At 32.0% G+C, this 17709-nt stretch overlaps 1 protein-coding gene across 1 annotated transcript; it reads right to left on the bottom strand.

Annotated features, from left to right (window-relative positions):
* Positions 1 to 374: 374 nt before the first annotated feature.
* On the bottom strand, positions 375 to 17184 carry LOC134697618 (uncharacterized). The gene is made up of 6 exons (XM_063559901.1): positions 17145 to 17184; positions 15544 to 15703; positions 12428 to 12666; positions 5627 to 5893; positions 4795 to 5070; positions 375 to 673 (listed from the first exon to the last, which is right to left on the bottom strand). Exons 1-6 carry the CDS (start codon positions 17182 to 17184, stop codon positions 375 to 377), a joined length of 1281 nt encoding a protein of 426 aa, XP_063415971.1.
* Positions 17185 to 17709: the final 525 nt, after the last annotated feature.

Raw genomic sequence — 17709 nt, 5'->3', positions numbered from 1 at the left:
CTTACAGTCATAAAACAAAGAATAATTAAAAAATAATATTTGGTATAATTCCCAATAAGCTTTCCATCAGATACCAAATGATTAAGAGGTTTAAAACTAAAAAATGTAAAGTTCAGCGTACAGACTTCAACAAAGATAAAACAAAAAAAAAAACAAAAACAAAAAACAAACATGCCGCTTAGTAAGCTATCCAGGGTTCCAAAAATTGTCAAAATTAGGTTACAGCAGTAAACAATGTATTGTAACGGGAATTTCTCAACATTACGACCGACAGCGGTGTTAGAAACGAACGTCAGACCTAAAGATATTTAGAACCATATTTTAATTGTGTTTCGTTTGGTAACTATACCAGATTAACTACTGTTTCATCACTCTTAACCTATGGGGTCTGATTTTGTGGTCAGCGTCTTGAGCTGAGAAGTAATTTTGTAGATAAATGGAGAACTGTCTAGGCATATTAGGAGCGACACAATCAATACTAGTATCACAATGCCAACATATCCAATACTTTCTGATGATTTCCTAGAATCCCATGCACAGGTACGCTGTCTTGTATAAGTAGAAGTTTGTGTTTTATCAACTTTAATAGCATTTACTATTTCGGTGATGCTTTCTTCCAATGACATCTCTTTGGTGACATTACTACAAGTGCAAACACAATATGGATTTTTACCTGAAAGAGATAACAAAAATTCGACTGAAAGGTTCTCTGTTAACATTTCGATATAAATTCACTTATTTCAAATCATCTGGTTATCATGTATGTTATGTCACGGTTTTCCACCGATTAAAACAATACACATTTGAAATGAAATTATCAAAAACTAGTGCGTATTATGTTCATAGTACTAGCACAACAATAATATATTTCGTTTTACAAATCAAACGATTAAATATGTTATTTCTGATATAACTGTATATAATTTAATTTTGGATGTTACGCGTCTTCTGATTGGCTGACGTTATTTTGTTGTCAGCCCAAAGACATAATTTAGTCATGTGACCGTGACGTCATCAACGTTTTTCCATGTTTTTCTACGATTTGAAATAATATTTTGAATTAAATTATAAGAAATGACTGTAACATTTGTTCTTTCTTTTCGAAATAACATAAAAATGTGGTGCACGCGCGTTATTCAGGGTGCATCAAGTTATTTATTTACTTTCTTCATAGACAGAAAAAAATATTACAGTCATTCCTTAAATAGGAAAGTCAATGCACATGTTTATTCGTATTGATGTTATTGTCCTTAGTCAGGAGCCTGTGGGTTTATTTTCAGTCTAGTATCTTTATTTAAATTATGGTTCATTCAAATGATTCGAAAATTAGTGTGATGTTCAACTAGTTCACATTGTTGTGTATGGTCCTGTAAAAACTAGTCTGCGAATCCGGTTTTTTTTTTATTGGGTTGAAGACCCTTTGGTATCTTGTTTTTTTGTATGCTCTTTGGCCGAGTAGTCCTCTCTTTTGGCATATTTTCCTTTCCCGATTTTATATGATGAGAAATATAACTAGAGGCTCTAAAGAGCCTGTGTCGCTCACCTTGGTATATGTGAATATTAACAAAAAAGCAGATGGATCCATGACAAAATTTTGTTTTGGTGATGGTGATTTGTTTGTACATCCTACTTTACTGAACATTCTTGCTGCTTACAATTATCTCTATCTATAATTAACTTGGCCCAGTAGTTTCAGTAGAAAATGTTAGTAAAAATTTACAAATTTTATGAAAATTGTTAAAAATTGACTATAAAGGACAATAACTCCTTAGGTGTCAATTGACCATTTTGGTCATGTTGACTTATTTGTTAATCTTACTTTGCTGAACATTATTGCTGTTTACAGATTATCTCTATCTATAATAGTATTCAAATTTATAACCAATAACAGCAAAATTTCCTTAAAACTACCAATTTAGGGGCAGCACCACAACAACGGGTTGTCCAATTCATCTGACAATTTTAGGGCAGATAGATCATGACCTGATAAACAATTTTACCTTGTTAGATTTGCTCTAAATGCTTTGGTTATTGAGTTATAAGCCAAAAACTGAATTCTACAACTATGTTCTATTTTGAGCCGTGGCAGCCATATTAGTTGGATGGCCGGGTTACCGGAAACATTTTTTACACTGAATACCCCAAAAATGGTTGTGGTCAAGTTTGGGTTATTTTGGCCAAGTAGTTTCCGAGAAGATGATTTTTGTAAAAGATTACTTAGATTTATGTAAAATGGTTTAAAATTGACTATAAAAGGCAATAACTCCTAAAGGGGTAAACTGACCATTTCGTTCATGTTGACTTATTTGTAAATCTTACTATGCGGAACATTATTGTTGTGACAGTTTATCTATATCTATAATAATTTTCAAGATAATTACCAAAAACAGTAAAATTTCCATAAAATTACCAATTCAGGGGCTGAAACCCAACAACGGGTTGTCCGATTCATCTGAAAATTTCAGGGCAGATATATCCTGACCTGATTAACACTTAAACCCCCATGTCAGATTTGCTCTAAATGTTTTGTTTTTTGAGTAATAAGCCAAAAACCGCATTTTACCCCTATGTTCTATTTTTAGCCATGGCAGCCATCTTAGTTGGTTGACCGGGTCATCGGACACATTTTTAAACTAGATATCCAATGATGATTGTGGCCAAGTTTGGTAAAATTTGGCCTTGTAGTTTCAGAGGAGAAGTTTTTGTAAAAGTAAACGACGACGGACGACGACAGACGACGCCGGATGACAACGGACGCCGGACGCCAAGTGATGGGAAAAGCTCAGTTGGCCCTGTGGGCCAGGTGAGCTAAAAATAAATCTTGTGAAAATTTTTACAAATGGATTACTCAAATGTTTTGATGCCATATAGAAAAGCTACTATTTGTCGAAGAGTAATTATTAAAACAAGAGTGTACATACATAAATGTCTCGCCTTCTTTACTAATAATTGATATTATGTTGATAGACCTAAATATAAAGCTTTATTACAACTGTCACATAAATTCAACATTAAACAAATATACAAAACATTGATCAATGAACCGTAAAAATGAGGTCAAGGTCAGATGAACCATGCCAGGAAGACTTGTACAGCTAACAGTTCTTCAATACAGCAGATATAGTTGACTTATTGCTAATAAATTAAGAAACACAGACCAAAATACAAACACTTAACACTTAGCAATGGACCGTGAAAATGAGGTCACGGTCAAATAAAACCTGTGTAACAGACATATAGATCATAAAATATTTCAATACACCAAACATAGTTGACTAATGCATAGAGTATTAGAAGAATAGACAAACATTCAAAAAACTTAACTTTGACCTCTGAACCATGAAATAGAGGTCAAGGTCATATGACACCTGTCAGCAAGACATGTACACCGTACAATCATTCTATACACCAAATATAGTAGATCTATTGCATATAGTATGAGAAAAATAGACCAAAACACAAAAACTTAACTATTCCCACTGAACCATGAGGTCCAGGTCAGACGACATCTGCCAGTTGGACATGTACACCTTACAGTCCTTCCATACACCGAATATACTAGAGCTATTGCTTAAAGTATCTGAGATATGGACTTGACCACCAAAACTTAACCTTGTTCACTGATCAATGAAATGAGGTCGAGGTCGAGTGAAAACTGTCTGACAGACATGAGGACCTTGCAAGGTACGCACATACCTAATATATAGTTATCTGATTACTTATAATAAGAGAGAATTTAACATTACAAAAAATCTGAACTTTTTTTTTCAAGTAGTCACTGAACCATGAAAATGAGGTCAAGGACATTGGACATGTGACTGACGGAAAGTTCGTATCATGAGGCATTTTTATTCAAAGTATGAAGCATCCAAGTCTTCTTCGTTCTAAAATATAAAGCTTTTAAGAAGTTAGCTTACGCCGCCGCCGTAGCCGCCTCCGCCGCCGGATCACTATCCCTATGTCGATCTTTCTACAACGAAAGTTGCAGGCTCGACAAAAAAATACGATAGAGGAAAATTGTGTGAGGAAAATTTGCACAAATGTATAGAATCTATGTGTTCATAATAAGTAAACCTTGTTTACGCTGAATAAATTTAGGTACGCCAATCACGTTTTATATAAATTTAACATATAAACAGAAGGCGAACAAAAGGATCAAATATTAAAAGAAATGTAAACGTTCAACATTTCAAAAAAGAAATAACAATTGAAATATTTTTAAATGTCGAGCAACCACATTTAACTGATAAAATACTACAGAAAACAAACATTTTGTTTAAACATTTCACCATTGTAAAGTCAATTTGCAGCAAATCTAAGAAAGCAAATGTATTCATATTTTATAGTCATTAAAGTGAGAGGGTTGGCGCTATAGAACCAGGTTTAATCCACCATTTTCTGCATTTGAAAATGCCTGTACTAAGTCAGGAATATGGCAGTTCTTGTCCATTCGTTTTTGATGCGTTTTGTTTTTTGATTTTGCCATGTGATTATGGACTTTCCGAATTGATTTTCCTCTAAGTTCATAATTTTTGTGATTTTCCTTTTTCCTTTATCTAATAAGCTAAAAACGTTCGCTAGCATCACACTGTAAGTGCTATTGAGAGTCAGTCGTTTAGTGTTATGGTAATTATAATTCGTCTTTAAATTGTGAATCAGATACATGGTTAGACTAAATGTAATTGGATAGTTCCTTTATTTTATGAATCTATTCAATCAATCACTCTATAATTTAATCAATAATCAATTGGTTTATGTATTGACCTGATTCAATGCGATTTAGATTTGATTTACCTGTGCTATATGTTGAGACTTTTTGGATTGTTGTTGGATTTATCAAATTCTTTTCCGTCGACGTGGTTTCTGGCTTTGATGCTGTCACGTGATAATTCGATGATGTCAAATGATTTGCATTTGTTGATAGTATCATTATTGCTGCTGTTGTCTGATCTTTAGTTGTTTGTTGTCTTGTTGTCGTTATTTCGTTTGTTGTTGTCATACATTCACTAACAGCACTAGATCCAGACGAAGCATATGGTGGTATACTCAAGACATTAGTGTCTTCATCTACTGTTGAATAAAAAAAAAAAATAGTTAATTGTGACTTTGATGGAGAGCTGTCTCATTGGCACTCATACCACATCTTCCTATATCTATATAGATATAAAAAGAAAGTGGAATGAGTTTCATTGAGACTACTACCAGTCACAATTTGTAAAAGTTAACAATTATAGGTGAAAGAACGGTCTTCAGTTAGAATAGTTGTAAAACGTTACAATATAAAGTAACCAATTTATTATAGTTAGTGGTGATTACAGGGAATATCATACATGTATCATATTGAATAAAATTGAGAATGGAAATGGGGAATGTGTCAAAGAGACAACAACCCGACCAATGAAGTATGCTAATTCTTAAAATTTATACAGACTAATTTGTCAATTTGATAAACAAATAAATTCTCGAATATAATAAAGGGTCAACCTTTTTGTTGTTGTCTAGTTATTCATTATTTTGTTTTATCTATTTTGTAATCTGTTTAAATACATATTTTTGGTATTTATTGAAATCAATATTTCAATTATTTATTCGTTCTTGCTTCTAAGATGAAACGATGTATTAATACCTTCAAAATGACACCTCTTCATGTACAGACCATGATTATGAGCATGCACTTGGTTGTTTTCAATGAAAAGAGGGTCATCATTAAGGTCAAAAAGTGCACATTTAGGTACAGCAGGGATAAACACAAAACCCCAACACATAGGTGAGGGATTGCAAGCATTTTTACATTGTTGTACAGTAACGGAACTCATCGTGGTTAATCCACCAATCCCAGTAGCTACACTCGTATGACTTTCAGCATCGTAGAAGTATCCAGAATCACAGATACCTGTAAAAAACGTACACATTTATAAACCTAATGTCTGTAACGATGCTTTAAATTCTAAATAATATACAAGGATGTTCTTGTCCCATGTGGATAACCCTGTCCGTATTGGTCACAACTTTTTGGAACTTTTGATCCTTTCATCTGGGCGTCCCTAATTAGTCTTGTGTGGACTTGGCGTGCGTCTAGCGTTTTAAAATTTTAAACCAAGTACCTTTTGTTGGCTGTTAATCGTGTGTTTCTCTGTCGTATATTTTCTTCCATTTTTTGTATTGCAGTCCTGTCATATAATGTTGTCATTTTAATGATATAATTAACATTGCCATTAAAGCGGGAGGTTTGGTATGCCTAAAAACCAGGTTCAACCCACCATGTTTATCTTACCCAAATGCCCTGTACCAAGTCAGTGAAATGACCATTTTTCTGTTATAAAATTGAGAATGGAAATGGGGAATGTGTCAAAGAGACAACAACCCGACCAAATTAAAAAACAACAGCAGAAGGTCACCAATAGGTCTTCAATGTAGCGAGAAATTCCCGCACCCGGAGGCGTCCTTCAGCTGGCCCCTAAACAAATATATACCAGTTCAGTGATAATGAACGCCATTCGTATTTCCAAAGGGTACACAATAAACTTACTTTGGATTCATTAATATTCGTTGGATACCAAGTTTCGTGGATTTCGTGGGTATAGGAGAACCACGAATTAAAATGTTCAACGAATAACAAATTTCCTAAAGGATTGAGTGTAGACTTTGCCAAAACCACGAAAGTAAATATCCACGAATACGTAAATTTTCCTCAAACCACGAACATTGATGCCCAAGAAAATAACTACACAAGAAATTAAAATTAAACTAATACAAGACTAACAAAGGCCACAGCCTCCTGACTTGAGACATGCGCAAAAATGCAGCGGGGTTAAACATGTTTGTGAGATCTCAACCTTCCCCCTATTACTTTAACCAATGTAGAAAAGTAAACGCATAACAATACGCACATTAAAATTCAGTTCAAGAGAAGTCCGAGTCTGATGTCAGAAGATGTAACCAAAGAAAATTAACAAAATGACAATAATACATAAATAACAACAGACTACTAGCAGTTAACTGACATGCCAGCTCCAGACAAAATTAAACTGACTGAAAGATTATGATTTCATCATATGAACATCAGGCACAATCCTTCCTGTTAGGGGTTTAGTATCATACCATCATAACATATATGAGAAGAACATAACCCGTGTCATGCCAACAACTGTTTTTAGAATAAATGTGTTTAGTTCCGACGCAAAGAGCTTATCAATGACTCAATATTAACGCCAAAATATGCAATCTTTAATGACTTGACAACAGTATCGTAATTATATCCCTTCTTAATAAGTCTATTCAAAGGTTTTGTAAGTTTCTGAGGTGAATACTGACACCTTTGTGCTTTATAAAGAATATTTCCATAAAAAAATGGATGTGAAATACCTGAACATATAAGAAGTCTGCATGTTAAGCTATATTTACGAATGATGTCTTTATACCGATGATAAAATTAAGTAAATGTTTTGACTAGTTTGTGATATCGAAAACCCTGGTGTTATAATTTTTCAGTAATACATAAATTTATCTCGTTAAAATCTAAAACATTGTTACATACACGAGCGAATCGTACAAGTTGAGATATATAAACACCGTAAGATGGTGAAAAGAGAACGTCACCATCTAAAAACGGATAATTAACGATAGGAAATGGCATATATAGTATCAAAGCATGTCCTATTAACATAGGTTTTTTTGTTTATTGCTACTAAAAAATGACCTAAAAGAGTTTGAACATGTATATTCACATTCTGATTTTTTGAATGCCCATTTAATTAGGTGTGTGAATTTTTTCTTAATGAGAATGTAAGGCAATGTGGTAGATTGTATACAGGGTAGAAAAATCAAAACTTTGAACAGATTCAAAATCACCAATATAAGCATGCAATTTATCAAGTACTTCCAACGAGTTCTTGACACTCCAAAAGTAATTTATCCCACTATTTTCGAAGGCCTTATTTGAACAATTTATTTAAAGGTTTTAAGTTGTACCAAGTGTGCTGGTAAGAAGAATAGACAATTTAGCAGTTGAACAATGGCTTGAAGACGAAATAAATCTATATTTGTAAGGGGTTTTGTGTAGCTTCGGAAGCCAATACATAGTTGGGACTTTCATTGTATTTGGCTCTGCTTGTAAAGCGGTTGCTAAAAGTTTATGTTTGTTACAGATTTCGTTTTCTGAAAATGAAGTCAGTTGGAAAATATAAATTTCTTGATACAATTTACTGTTTGCAATAGCCTGAATTGTTCTATATAATAAGAATGTTCTTATCCCGGGCATACAAACAATGCCGTATTCGGCAAAACCTTTCCAACTTTGATCTTCAGTGCTGTACAACTTTGTACTTTTTTTCACTTTCGATCGTTTATATATAGGCGTCACTGGTGAGTCTTGTGTGGACAAGGTTCAAGACGTGAATTTTAAACCTGATGCTTTTTGTTATCTATTGATCATGCTTTTATTTTGTCTAATATGTTCTCCTTTTTATTTGTATTGTAGTCCTGTAATATCATGTTGTCATTTCAATGTTATATTAAACTTTGACATTAAAGTGCGAGGTTTGGCATGCCATAAAACCAGGTTCAACCCACCACTTTTTTTTCCCTTTAAGAGTGTCCTGTACCAAGTCAGGAAGATGGCCATTGTTATAATATTGTTCGTTTCTGTGTGTGTTGCATTTTAACGTTGAGTCGTTTGTGTTTTCTCTTATTTTTGAGATATTGAGATAAGACGTGGCACGGTACTTGTCTATCCCAAATTCATGTATTTAGTTTTGATGTTATATTTGTTATTCTCGTGGTGTTTTGTCTGTTGCTTGGTCCGTTTCTGTGTGTGTTGCGTTTCGGTGTTGTGTCGTTGTTCTCCTCTTATATTTAATGCGTTTCTCTTGGTTATAGTTTGTTACCCCGATTTTGTTTTTTGTCCATGGATTTATGAGTTTTGAACAGCGGTATACTACTGTTGCCTTTATTTGGAATGTTGGTGAATTGGTGATTTCCTTTTTCAGAACCTCAATGTAAAATTAACGTCAAACAATAATATTATTAGCAGCTTTATCGGCTGGGACAAAAACCAATTCCTTGGCTAGTTCTCTTTGTTTATGTTTGATACGAGAAATAGGTTTATTGTGGTTATTGTTAATAGTAAAATGTTCCTTAAAACGTTGAATACGTATATCAACTATCTTCATTACTGAATTAAAAAAAGAGTCCAACGACTTTTTGTCAGCTTTTTTCCGTTTTATCCATTTCATACAGAAAGTATGGAGTGAGTCGTGGATGATTTTACGACACTCATTCTAATTAATAATTGACGGGGACGATACTTAAGTCCTTTACTGAGGAATGATTTTAACTCTCGGTCTTGAACGATGTTAATATCTCCTGTTATAACATGGGAAATGGGTCCATAAATATATTCGGAATTACTGCAATTACATGAAGTAGGTATATTTTTACTGATATTAACATCTTTACACAATTGACTATAATTAAACACAAATTTCCGGGTAGATATCTTGTAAATATAACAAATAAGAGGTAGCTCAGTATTGTCAAAATATTCAGGAATTTGTTCTTTAACAGAATGGTCGTTAAATATACCGGCAATATTTACAAAATCAAAGCCTTTATTGACATACTTAATTTTAATAAAATGTTTTTATGATCTTCAGGGCGATCAATTTTGGGAAATAATTTAGAATAACAATATGCCATAATAATTTGAACAATTTCATACTTAGGATTACTATATGAAATTGTGTTGCAATCCTCCAAAATTTTATTTAACTTATTAACCGGTAACGAACAGAGTTTTGTTAACAGATAATGTCTGCCGTTGTTTTTTTGAAATAGAAATTAGGTCCGAAATATTGGTATGATTGGCCCGAAATTTTCATTGATTGCGATTTGTTCTACAACCGTGAGAACAGTTTTTACAAACAGTTTTAGAAACTATATCCAAAATGTTAACGGAATTGGTTCTAGATATATTACCAATTCCCATAATATTATCATTTAGACCGAGAGGGTAAACTGTCTGTAATTTTTTAATTCCAATTTAATTCAATTATTTTCCGTGATCGTACAATCTTTGAATGCGATTCACCAGGCGTTATAGTTCGTTTATGTGTGTGTTACATTTTAATGTTGTGTTTCTTTTGAATCGTAGTTGTCTTATATTTGATGTGTTTCCCTCAGTTTTAGTTTTTAACTCGGTTTTTCTTTTTCTCTATCGATTTATTAATTTCGAACAGAGGTATACTCCTATTGCCTTTATACTATATCTATCAACATAAAAAAACATAAAACAATATAGAATAAATGTTTTCAAAGTTCAAAGAGATAATGACATTCTTCTGTTTTTTTATTATTTTAAACACTTACACTGCGATGAATACTTGTCACATGATTGTTGGTTACAAAACCAAGCATTCGTTATGTCTTAGTGGAAAATATTACATTGTACCAAGAAAAATCGAAGGAATTTTACAAATCATGATACAAGCATAAAAATTAGTAAAATACAATCATTATTACATATTTTTATGAAAAACAACTGCTGGCCATTAAAACAATTTAAGATTGACACGGGGTCTTTGTAGAAAGAAAATAGCTGTTATTTCTAGTTTGAACATACTTATTGTTCTTGAAAACTAATTTTCTTTTACCTTCTTTTTGGCGAATAAGCATCAGGTTCAAGTTCTTTCAATAAATCAAAAAAGGACATTTCAGTTTGATACATATCAATTTTAAAATATTATATAAAGTTCTGAGTAGATCTTTGTATTTTTCAATTTATTCTATGATTTTCTATTACAATGTACGTAATAATAGACGCAATGTCACGAAACACATATAGAATTGACTACACTATATAGATCTAAAAGCTATCTTCACGTCATGTACCAATTACAGCATACATGTAACTAACTTACACCACAGTTCAGGTAGATTGTATCTTATCCTCCCGTCAACAGTGGGAATGGGCACCGTGCGAAAAAAATGTCCAGCTTGTCTACTCTGCCCATCCATGAGTCGGAATACATATTTTTTTTATGAATCAAAAGAGTTACAAGTACAATAATTCAACATAAGCAGATAAGCATTTTAATCAATATTTTAACAACAAAAAAGAGATAATATCTTAAGTAGGCACGGGTGGGCTACCCACTGTGGTCAGGTGGAAAAAGCAAAATCAACATGGGATTTTGTGTACTCATGTAGGATTAAACTTGATACAGCGTTCTTGTATCTTATTTTATTTGAAAGTTCAGGATCATGTAAGTATCTTAATATTTAATGATAGGATAGAAATATTTTTGTCTTTTACCCAAATATAGAGTTAACTTTACTGTGCGTTTTTCCTTGTGTTTTTAATACCACGTTGGCTAGAGTTGAGGTGTAAGGGTTGATATCTCACAAAACATGTTTAACATAGACGCAGTTTTGTATCAATTCATGTTTGCTTGGTTTTTTTCAAGTTTGGGTACGTGAATGCTTCGAGGTTTTGCTAAACTCTTATTTGTTATTTTATAGGGTCAGCTAATAGTCAACCTTCAGTATTGAGTATCTATTGCTGCGTTGATTTCTAAGTTTTAGCTTTTGACTGTTTACTGCGCTTTGGTTTCAATTTTCTATGTATTCCTTTAAGAAAGGAACCAACTAGATTCTTAGTACCGAAAAAGATACGCGGAGCAGACATGAACACAAAAAAATCTTTCTTGAGCAAAATAAGATGAAAAACAACTATTTCCTTTTGGCAAATATACAGTTTTCCTTTTACAAAATGTTTTAAGTTATCTGTTTATCGGAAGAATATTCTCCGTGCAACTAACCTGATGTACTTTTTTAAATAATGAAACCTGAAGTATAATGAATTTGTGAGTATAATTTAAATTTCGGAAGTTAAATCCGCAATAAATCGATATATATATACAGTTAAACAAACGAACGCCTTGTAGCACAAAAGATTAAAAGATTTTGTTTATGTCCATTGAGTCTAAATACGTAGATCATCTAAATGTTAAGCATTCAAATATTCCAAATAACAATGTACATCTGTATACAAATTGTAAATAAAATGAAAACACGTTCCATTTATAACATAACAGTTATTCATATAAATGTTTGAAGACCTAATTATAAATCTCTTATAGAAGCAGTTTAAAGCCTTTGTATTTTCCAAATCGATTAGGGACATTCCGTTTTGAATTTAAGTTAAGTTTTTTGGGTTTTTTTTAGGAGGAAGGGGGGTACTTTGTTTAGACAGAATTATTATTACAATCGTCCCTTAAAATTCCATTTGTAAAAAGATGGGTTTTTTAAAAACAACATTGGTGACATCACAGTCACATGACAAAGTTTTGTCTACAAGCTGACAGTCAAAACACTTTTATCAAATCAAAAGACGTGTAACATCTAAATCACATTATTATCTATATCATACCTGCTTTAGATTCACATAAAAATGATCTCTTCGTTTTCTCACATTCATCTAAAAACCAATACATGCTTCCCAATTCTACCTCAATATACGCACATAAATCGTTTGGACCACTTTTCAATCCAGGTTCCCAGTTTGAATACAATAACGGTCTAGAGCAGTTGTTCGTCCATACAAGGTTTGTTCGTTGATTTGGATCCGGAGCATGTAATCCAATCCAAATGTCTACTTTTGAAGGACTTCTAAAATATGGTGAAAAATGTTTCTATACATTTATAGCTTTTACCTTGGCTAAGCATATGTTTGGCAAAGTGTCAATAGTATAATGATAGGCACATTAAACAAAGCAACTATAAAAAAGGGACGAAAGATACCAAAGGGACAGTCAAATCCATAAATCTAAAGCAAACTGACAATGCCATGGCTAAAAATGAAAAAGAAAAACAGACAAACAATAGTACACATGACACAACATAGAAAAGCAAAGAATAAACAACACGAACCCCACCAAAAACTAGGGTTGTAAATGTAACATGTTTAAGGTATCAATAACTTATCTCTAGCATATATGGAAAGCCCTACGTCGAGTTTAGATAAAGTTTAGATAAGTTAATTGATCTAGATATTGATATCTTCGCCAATTTTGTTTAAATGAGTATATAAATACATAAAATAAATAATATAAGTAAATGTTCGGAACAAAAGAATCTATGATTGTCTTTACTTTTATGTTATATAGAAACAGATATATAAAATATGTATCATATTTTCCCTCCGGTTTATATGATCCGTTCATCCTATTGACTCTTACAATTCAATAGACTATCTAAAAATGAGGGTAAATTATATATGGCCTTCCAAATACCGTTTAGAGATCCCTAACATCACTGAAGATACATTTATTGTCGAAATCAGGATCTGGTGTACACAAAAATATTGACACCTTATGTTTGTGGCGTTACATCTTGGCCACTAGTTAATTGTTTTCTGTTTAGTTGTCAAGTTATATATTAAGATCCATTGTTTATATCTTGTGATCAATTTTGTTTGGCAGTCAGCAGAGTTAAAGAACATCAGTTGTTCGACCTGTTTGACAAATGCTTTTTGTTAAAATATACTTTTTCACTTTTTTGGTCTTTTGGAAAATGTGGTTTGTGCTGTATTTAGACCCTCCTTCAACGAAATTTGTTTAACATGCACAAGTAAAAAAAAATGCGTTTATTATCCAACGCAATCATATGTTTGAACGTAGTTTACAATTTAGACTTGTTTATATATTATTTGAACATATACTTCCTTTTCAAAAATCGAACTTAGGAAGATAGATAACATGAACGATAAAGTGATATTGTCATTTCGATACATTTATTTATAGGCTTTGTAGAAAGTCGATAACTTAAATAATTGTTTTTTTACCCAAAGGAAAGAAATACTATACGATACTCCAACAGCTTGTATGTAGACTGTGTATCTTAAAAATTGCTTTAGCTTATAATTCCCACATTCAGAACGTTTTAAACCAATCACAATGTTTTTGAAAATATTACCCAGAATGCATAAGATATTGAAACGGCGAAATTGATGAAGACTAAAGTACAATATAAAGCCATATTATTCTGTATATCATTCTAACTTTGTAATCAAAACTGTTGTAGAATTGGAACTAGGTTCATTCTGTTAAACCTTCGTTTTATTTTCAAAGATGTTTGCTGCTCTTGTTTTTAATTTTGGCCAAATATTCAGAATCTTCTGATTTTATCAATAGTGTCCCATTGCAAAAATATTTCCCACTAACCCATACTTTTCTTTTAATGACTTAATAACATATAGCTTAAACAGCCACATTCGAAAATCGAAAATTTTGCGTAATGTGTCTTAAAGAAACAAGGTGCCCATGTTTGAATGAAGGAGAAATTTTCGATGGCTTATTACTCGCGATCGACAACAAGCACACAAGATCCTTCATTACTTTGCAACACTTAGGGACATTATGTTTTTTTTGGTCATCCATTTGTTTAGGTTAAAATTTGTAATCACGGTAGTTTTTTCTCAGGTTGAAGTCTTACATAAAAGTTAGTACACATGTTTCTTATGACATGATCTTTTTAATTATAATGCCGAATTAGAGTTTGACCAAAATTTCGAGGTCCACTGAAAAACAAAATATAATGCGAGTCATCCGTGTACTATGGACACATTCTTCTTTTTAACTTTTTTCCCTTTATTTTAACTTTATAAATTGAAAAAAATATTTTAATCAAAACGCTTGTTATTTTGAAACAAAGTAGCAAAAATCCTTTTATTATTTTGGAATTCGACTTCAGAATTTACACATAATCATTCATGATTATTTTATAAGTTAATTGAAATCGTTTGGTAATTATTTGATCTTTAATTATCGCTAAGACAGTGTACACAAATAATAGATAATAACAAATAAAGGGGTGTTCGTTTGTTTTTGTCTTTTTGTCTTTTTGTCAATTTAAACTAACGGCATAAAAGTTAAAACATTTTAGATTGACTATTCGACAATGTGTAAGATTTCAAGTTCTGATGAATCTGAGTACGTGTTTACTTACTAGTAAAACTACAAGTACACGACTTTTTTTAATTTTCAGCCGACACAAACATTACTTTGCGGTATGGTCTTTGCTCATTGTTGAAGGCATATGGTTGTTAATTTCTGTGTCACTTTGGTCTCTTGTGGAGAGTTGTCTCGTTGGCGATCATACCACAACTTCTTTTTTATATGATATATAAAACGAATGATGAATTTTCAAGTATTTAACATATTTAAAGAGCAAAATACAAGATTGGTGTAAAATTATGAGGTTGATACATGTAGGGAGTAGAACAAATCAACGTGGAATAATATTTGCCTGTAGCTTATGTAATGACATTATCTGTACATGAATCAATTCATCTAACATACTAACTTTGTACTTTTATTAAGATATATTTGACTTCAGTTTTAATTTGTTTTGTTTTGTAATATTTTATATTGAAGTTCATGACAACTGATCTACCATGGTATCGAACGTACCAAATATGTACGTTTTATCTTCTGTACATAGAAAAGATTTCTGTTTTAATATGTACGTGTATATACTTATATTTACATGTTAAGTGAAACTAAATTTTCATGTAAGTAATGTTCCTTCGCCTGTCGACCTATTTTGACTAAATGTTGTCCTATGCTACGACAGTATTGGTTAGCCTCATTCCAAGTCAATTCATCAACGAATAAGGTTACAGAAGCTGAAACTTTGGCATAATTATCTGAAAAAAAAGTAACAGAAAATATGTCCTGTAACTCTTCTATACGGCGTAATGTTAAAAAGTAAAAAATTAGTATACTGTTTTCACTGACCTGAAGTTAAAAATGAATTTCAACGCAATTGTGTCTTGATAGTCAAATGACTCATGCCATAAACAGTCAATAATAGAATTTTGATCAAACCTTCAAAACCTGGTTACATGTATTAATGTAAATTTACAGTAGTGAAATGTCGTATGCGGCTTAAATTAAAACATCCTCTGTTAAATCATTTTGATTGCTGATTAACAAACATAACTACTTCTCCAATTTCGATCATTGCTCTTGGTGTGAAAAGTATATCTGAATTTAATTACCATTTGGTCTTATGTTTCATTGCGAAATATTCCTCATCTTCTTATTTTAATACTTAGTACTCGATAGGAATTCAGAAATCCTATGAATTAAAGGAAAACGATTTCAATTTGAACACAAATGAAATATATTTATTAAAGTTATGTACACCGGTATGTTAACATTACCACGTGTATTTGTTTATAAAATTACACGTGTTTGAAAGTATATAATAGGTTAAATGTTTTTCATTGGTCGAGTTAGAACTGAATAAGGTCATTTCAAATATTTCGTGCTATACTTTTGGCGGTTTTGTATATTAAAGATATTGTCATTCGAGGTTCGCTTTTGGTGCAGTAAAGTTTCCCAACCTCCCACCCGACTTAGTGTATTTTATTTGTGTTATTTTTTATTAATGTGAATAATAATGTGTGTAAGACCAGATTCTTTATTTGATTCATAAAATGTATTTTCGTACATAATGAAAATTGTTTTTATTTTTGTAGATTGGTTTTTGTGTTTGTTACCTGCAGCGGCCTAGGCAGACAGTTACACTGATGAACATTTTTTACGTTGCATTTGTCTTTAATAAAATTAAAGCTTTGCTGCACACTGTCAGGCGAGCTGATCCCATACAAAGGTGTTGAGTTTATTTTGTAAATAATTTATGTTCGCTTGAAGTTATGAATTAGAACGTAATGTACTTACATATTGGTTCCTTTCTGTACTGTCTGTAATACTGTTAACCAACTTATTTTCGCGGATACTTTATTTCGCGTTTTACCCTTTCTCGTCTTCTTTGAGGCTATAAAATTTAGCGATTTTCTAATTTTCCGGTGTAGTTTGATGTTGAAAAATCTAAGTTTTACATATTCACGATGATTATTTTGTCGTTATTTTTCTTGAAAATTACTCGCGAAAATAAGTTAGTTTACAGTATCAGGAATATCATCGAACAAAAATATTTTGTTGTATTTGATATCGATTGTCTATATTTAATTACACCAATGGCCAGCTTTGATACTTTCAGCAACATAATAATTTCATGAGGTTTGTTTTTATTAATGTAGTATACATGTATATGGGATTATTTTACACATTCATACTCACCTCTCATTGGTAACATAATTGCCACTGCCACTATCTCCATTACAGTGACTGCAAAAAAAATGCAAGTCCTTAAACATAATTTGTTATTTTATTTACAATGTGTACTTCTGAAGAAACATTTTGACTGTTATGTTAGTGATAATGATCTTACACGCCATACATTTTGTTATTTGTTTTTGCATCTACATGTACATTATTGCGGAATCATTTGTATACGTGGTATACCAATTTTCGTAGATTTTGAGGGTGTATGTGAATTAACAATTGACAAACCATTAGAAGGTCACCTTATATATTGGCTTGTATGCAGACTTTGCCAAATACCAGGAAATCAAATATCTACAAAAAAAAAATTTTTAATCCAGTAAATTCGTACCACCGCCAATTATTGAATCCACAACATCTCGAATCTTGTCAGTTGTTGAATTAAACAATTAATGTATCTTGAGGTACTTTCTCTTTTCTTTTATTAAAGCCATGTTAACATGATTCACACAACCCCACACTATATAAATGCAATTTAAACCTTCATATTTGCTCTTGAACTTGAATGTCCTTATATCTT

This window comes from Mytilus trossulus, chromosome 14, assembly GCF_036588685.1.
Source record: "Mytilus trossulus isolate FHL-02 chromosome 14, PNRI_Mtr1.1.1.hap1, whole genome shotgun sequence".
In the NCBI taxonomy this organism is placed as follows: Eukaryota; Metazoa; Mollusca; class Bivalvia; order Mytilida; family Mytilidae; genus Mytilus; species Mytilus trossulus.
This window is presented reverse-complemented; position numbering and strand designations above follow the sequence as displayed.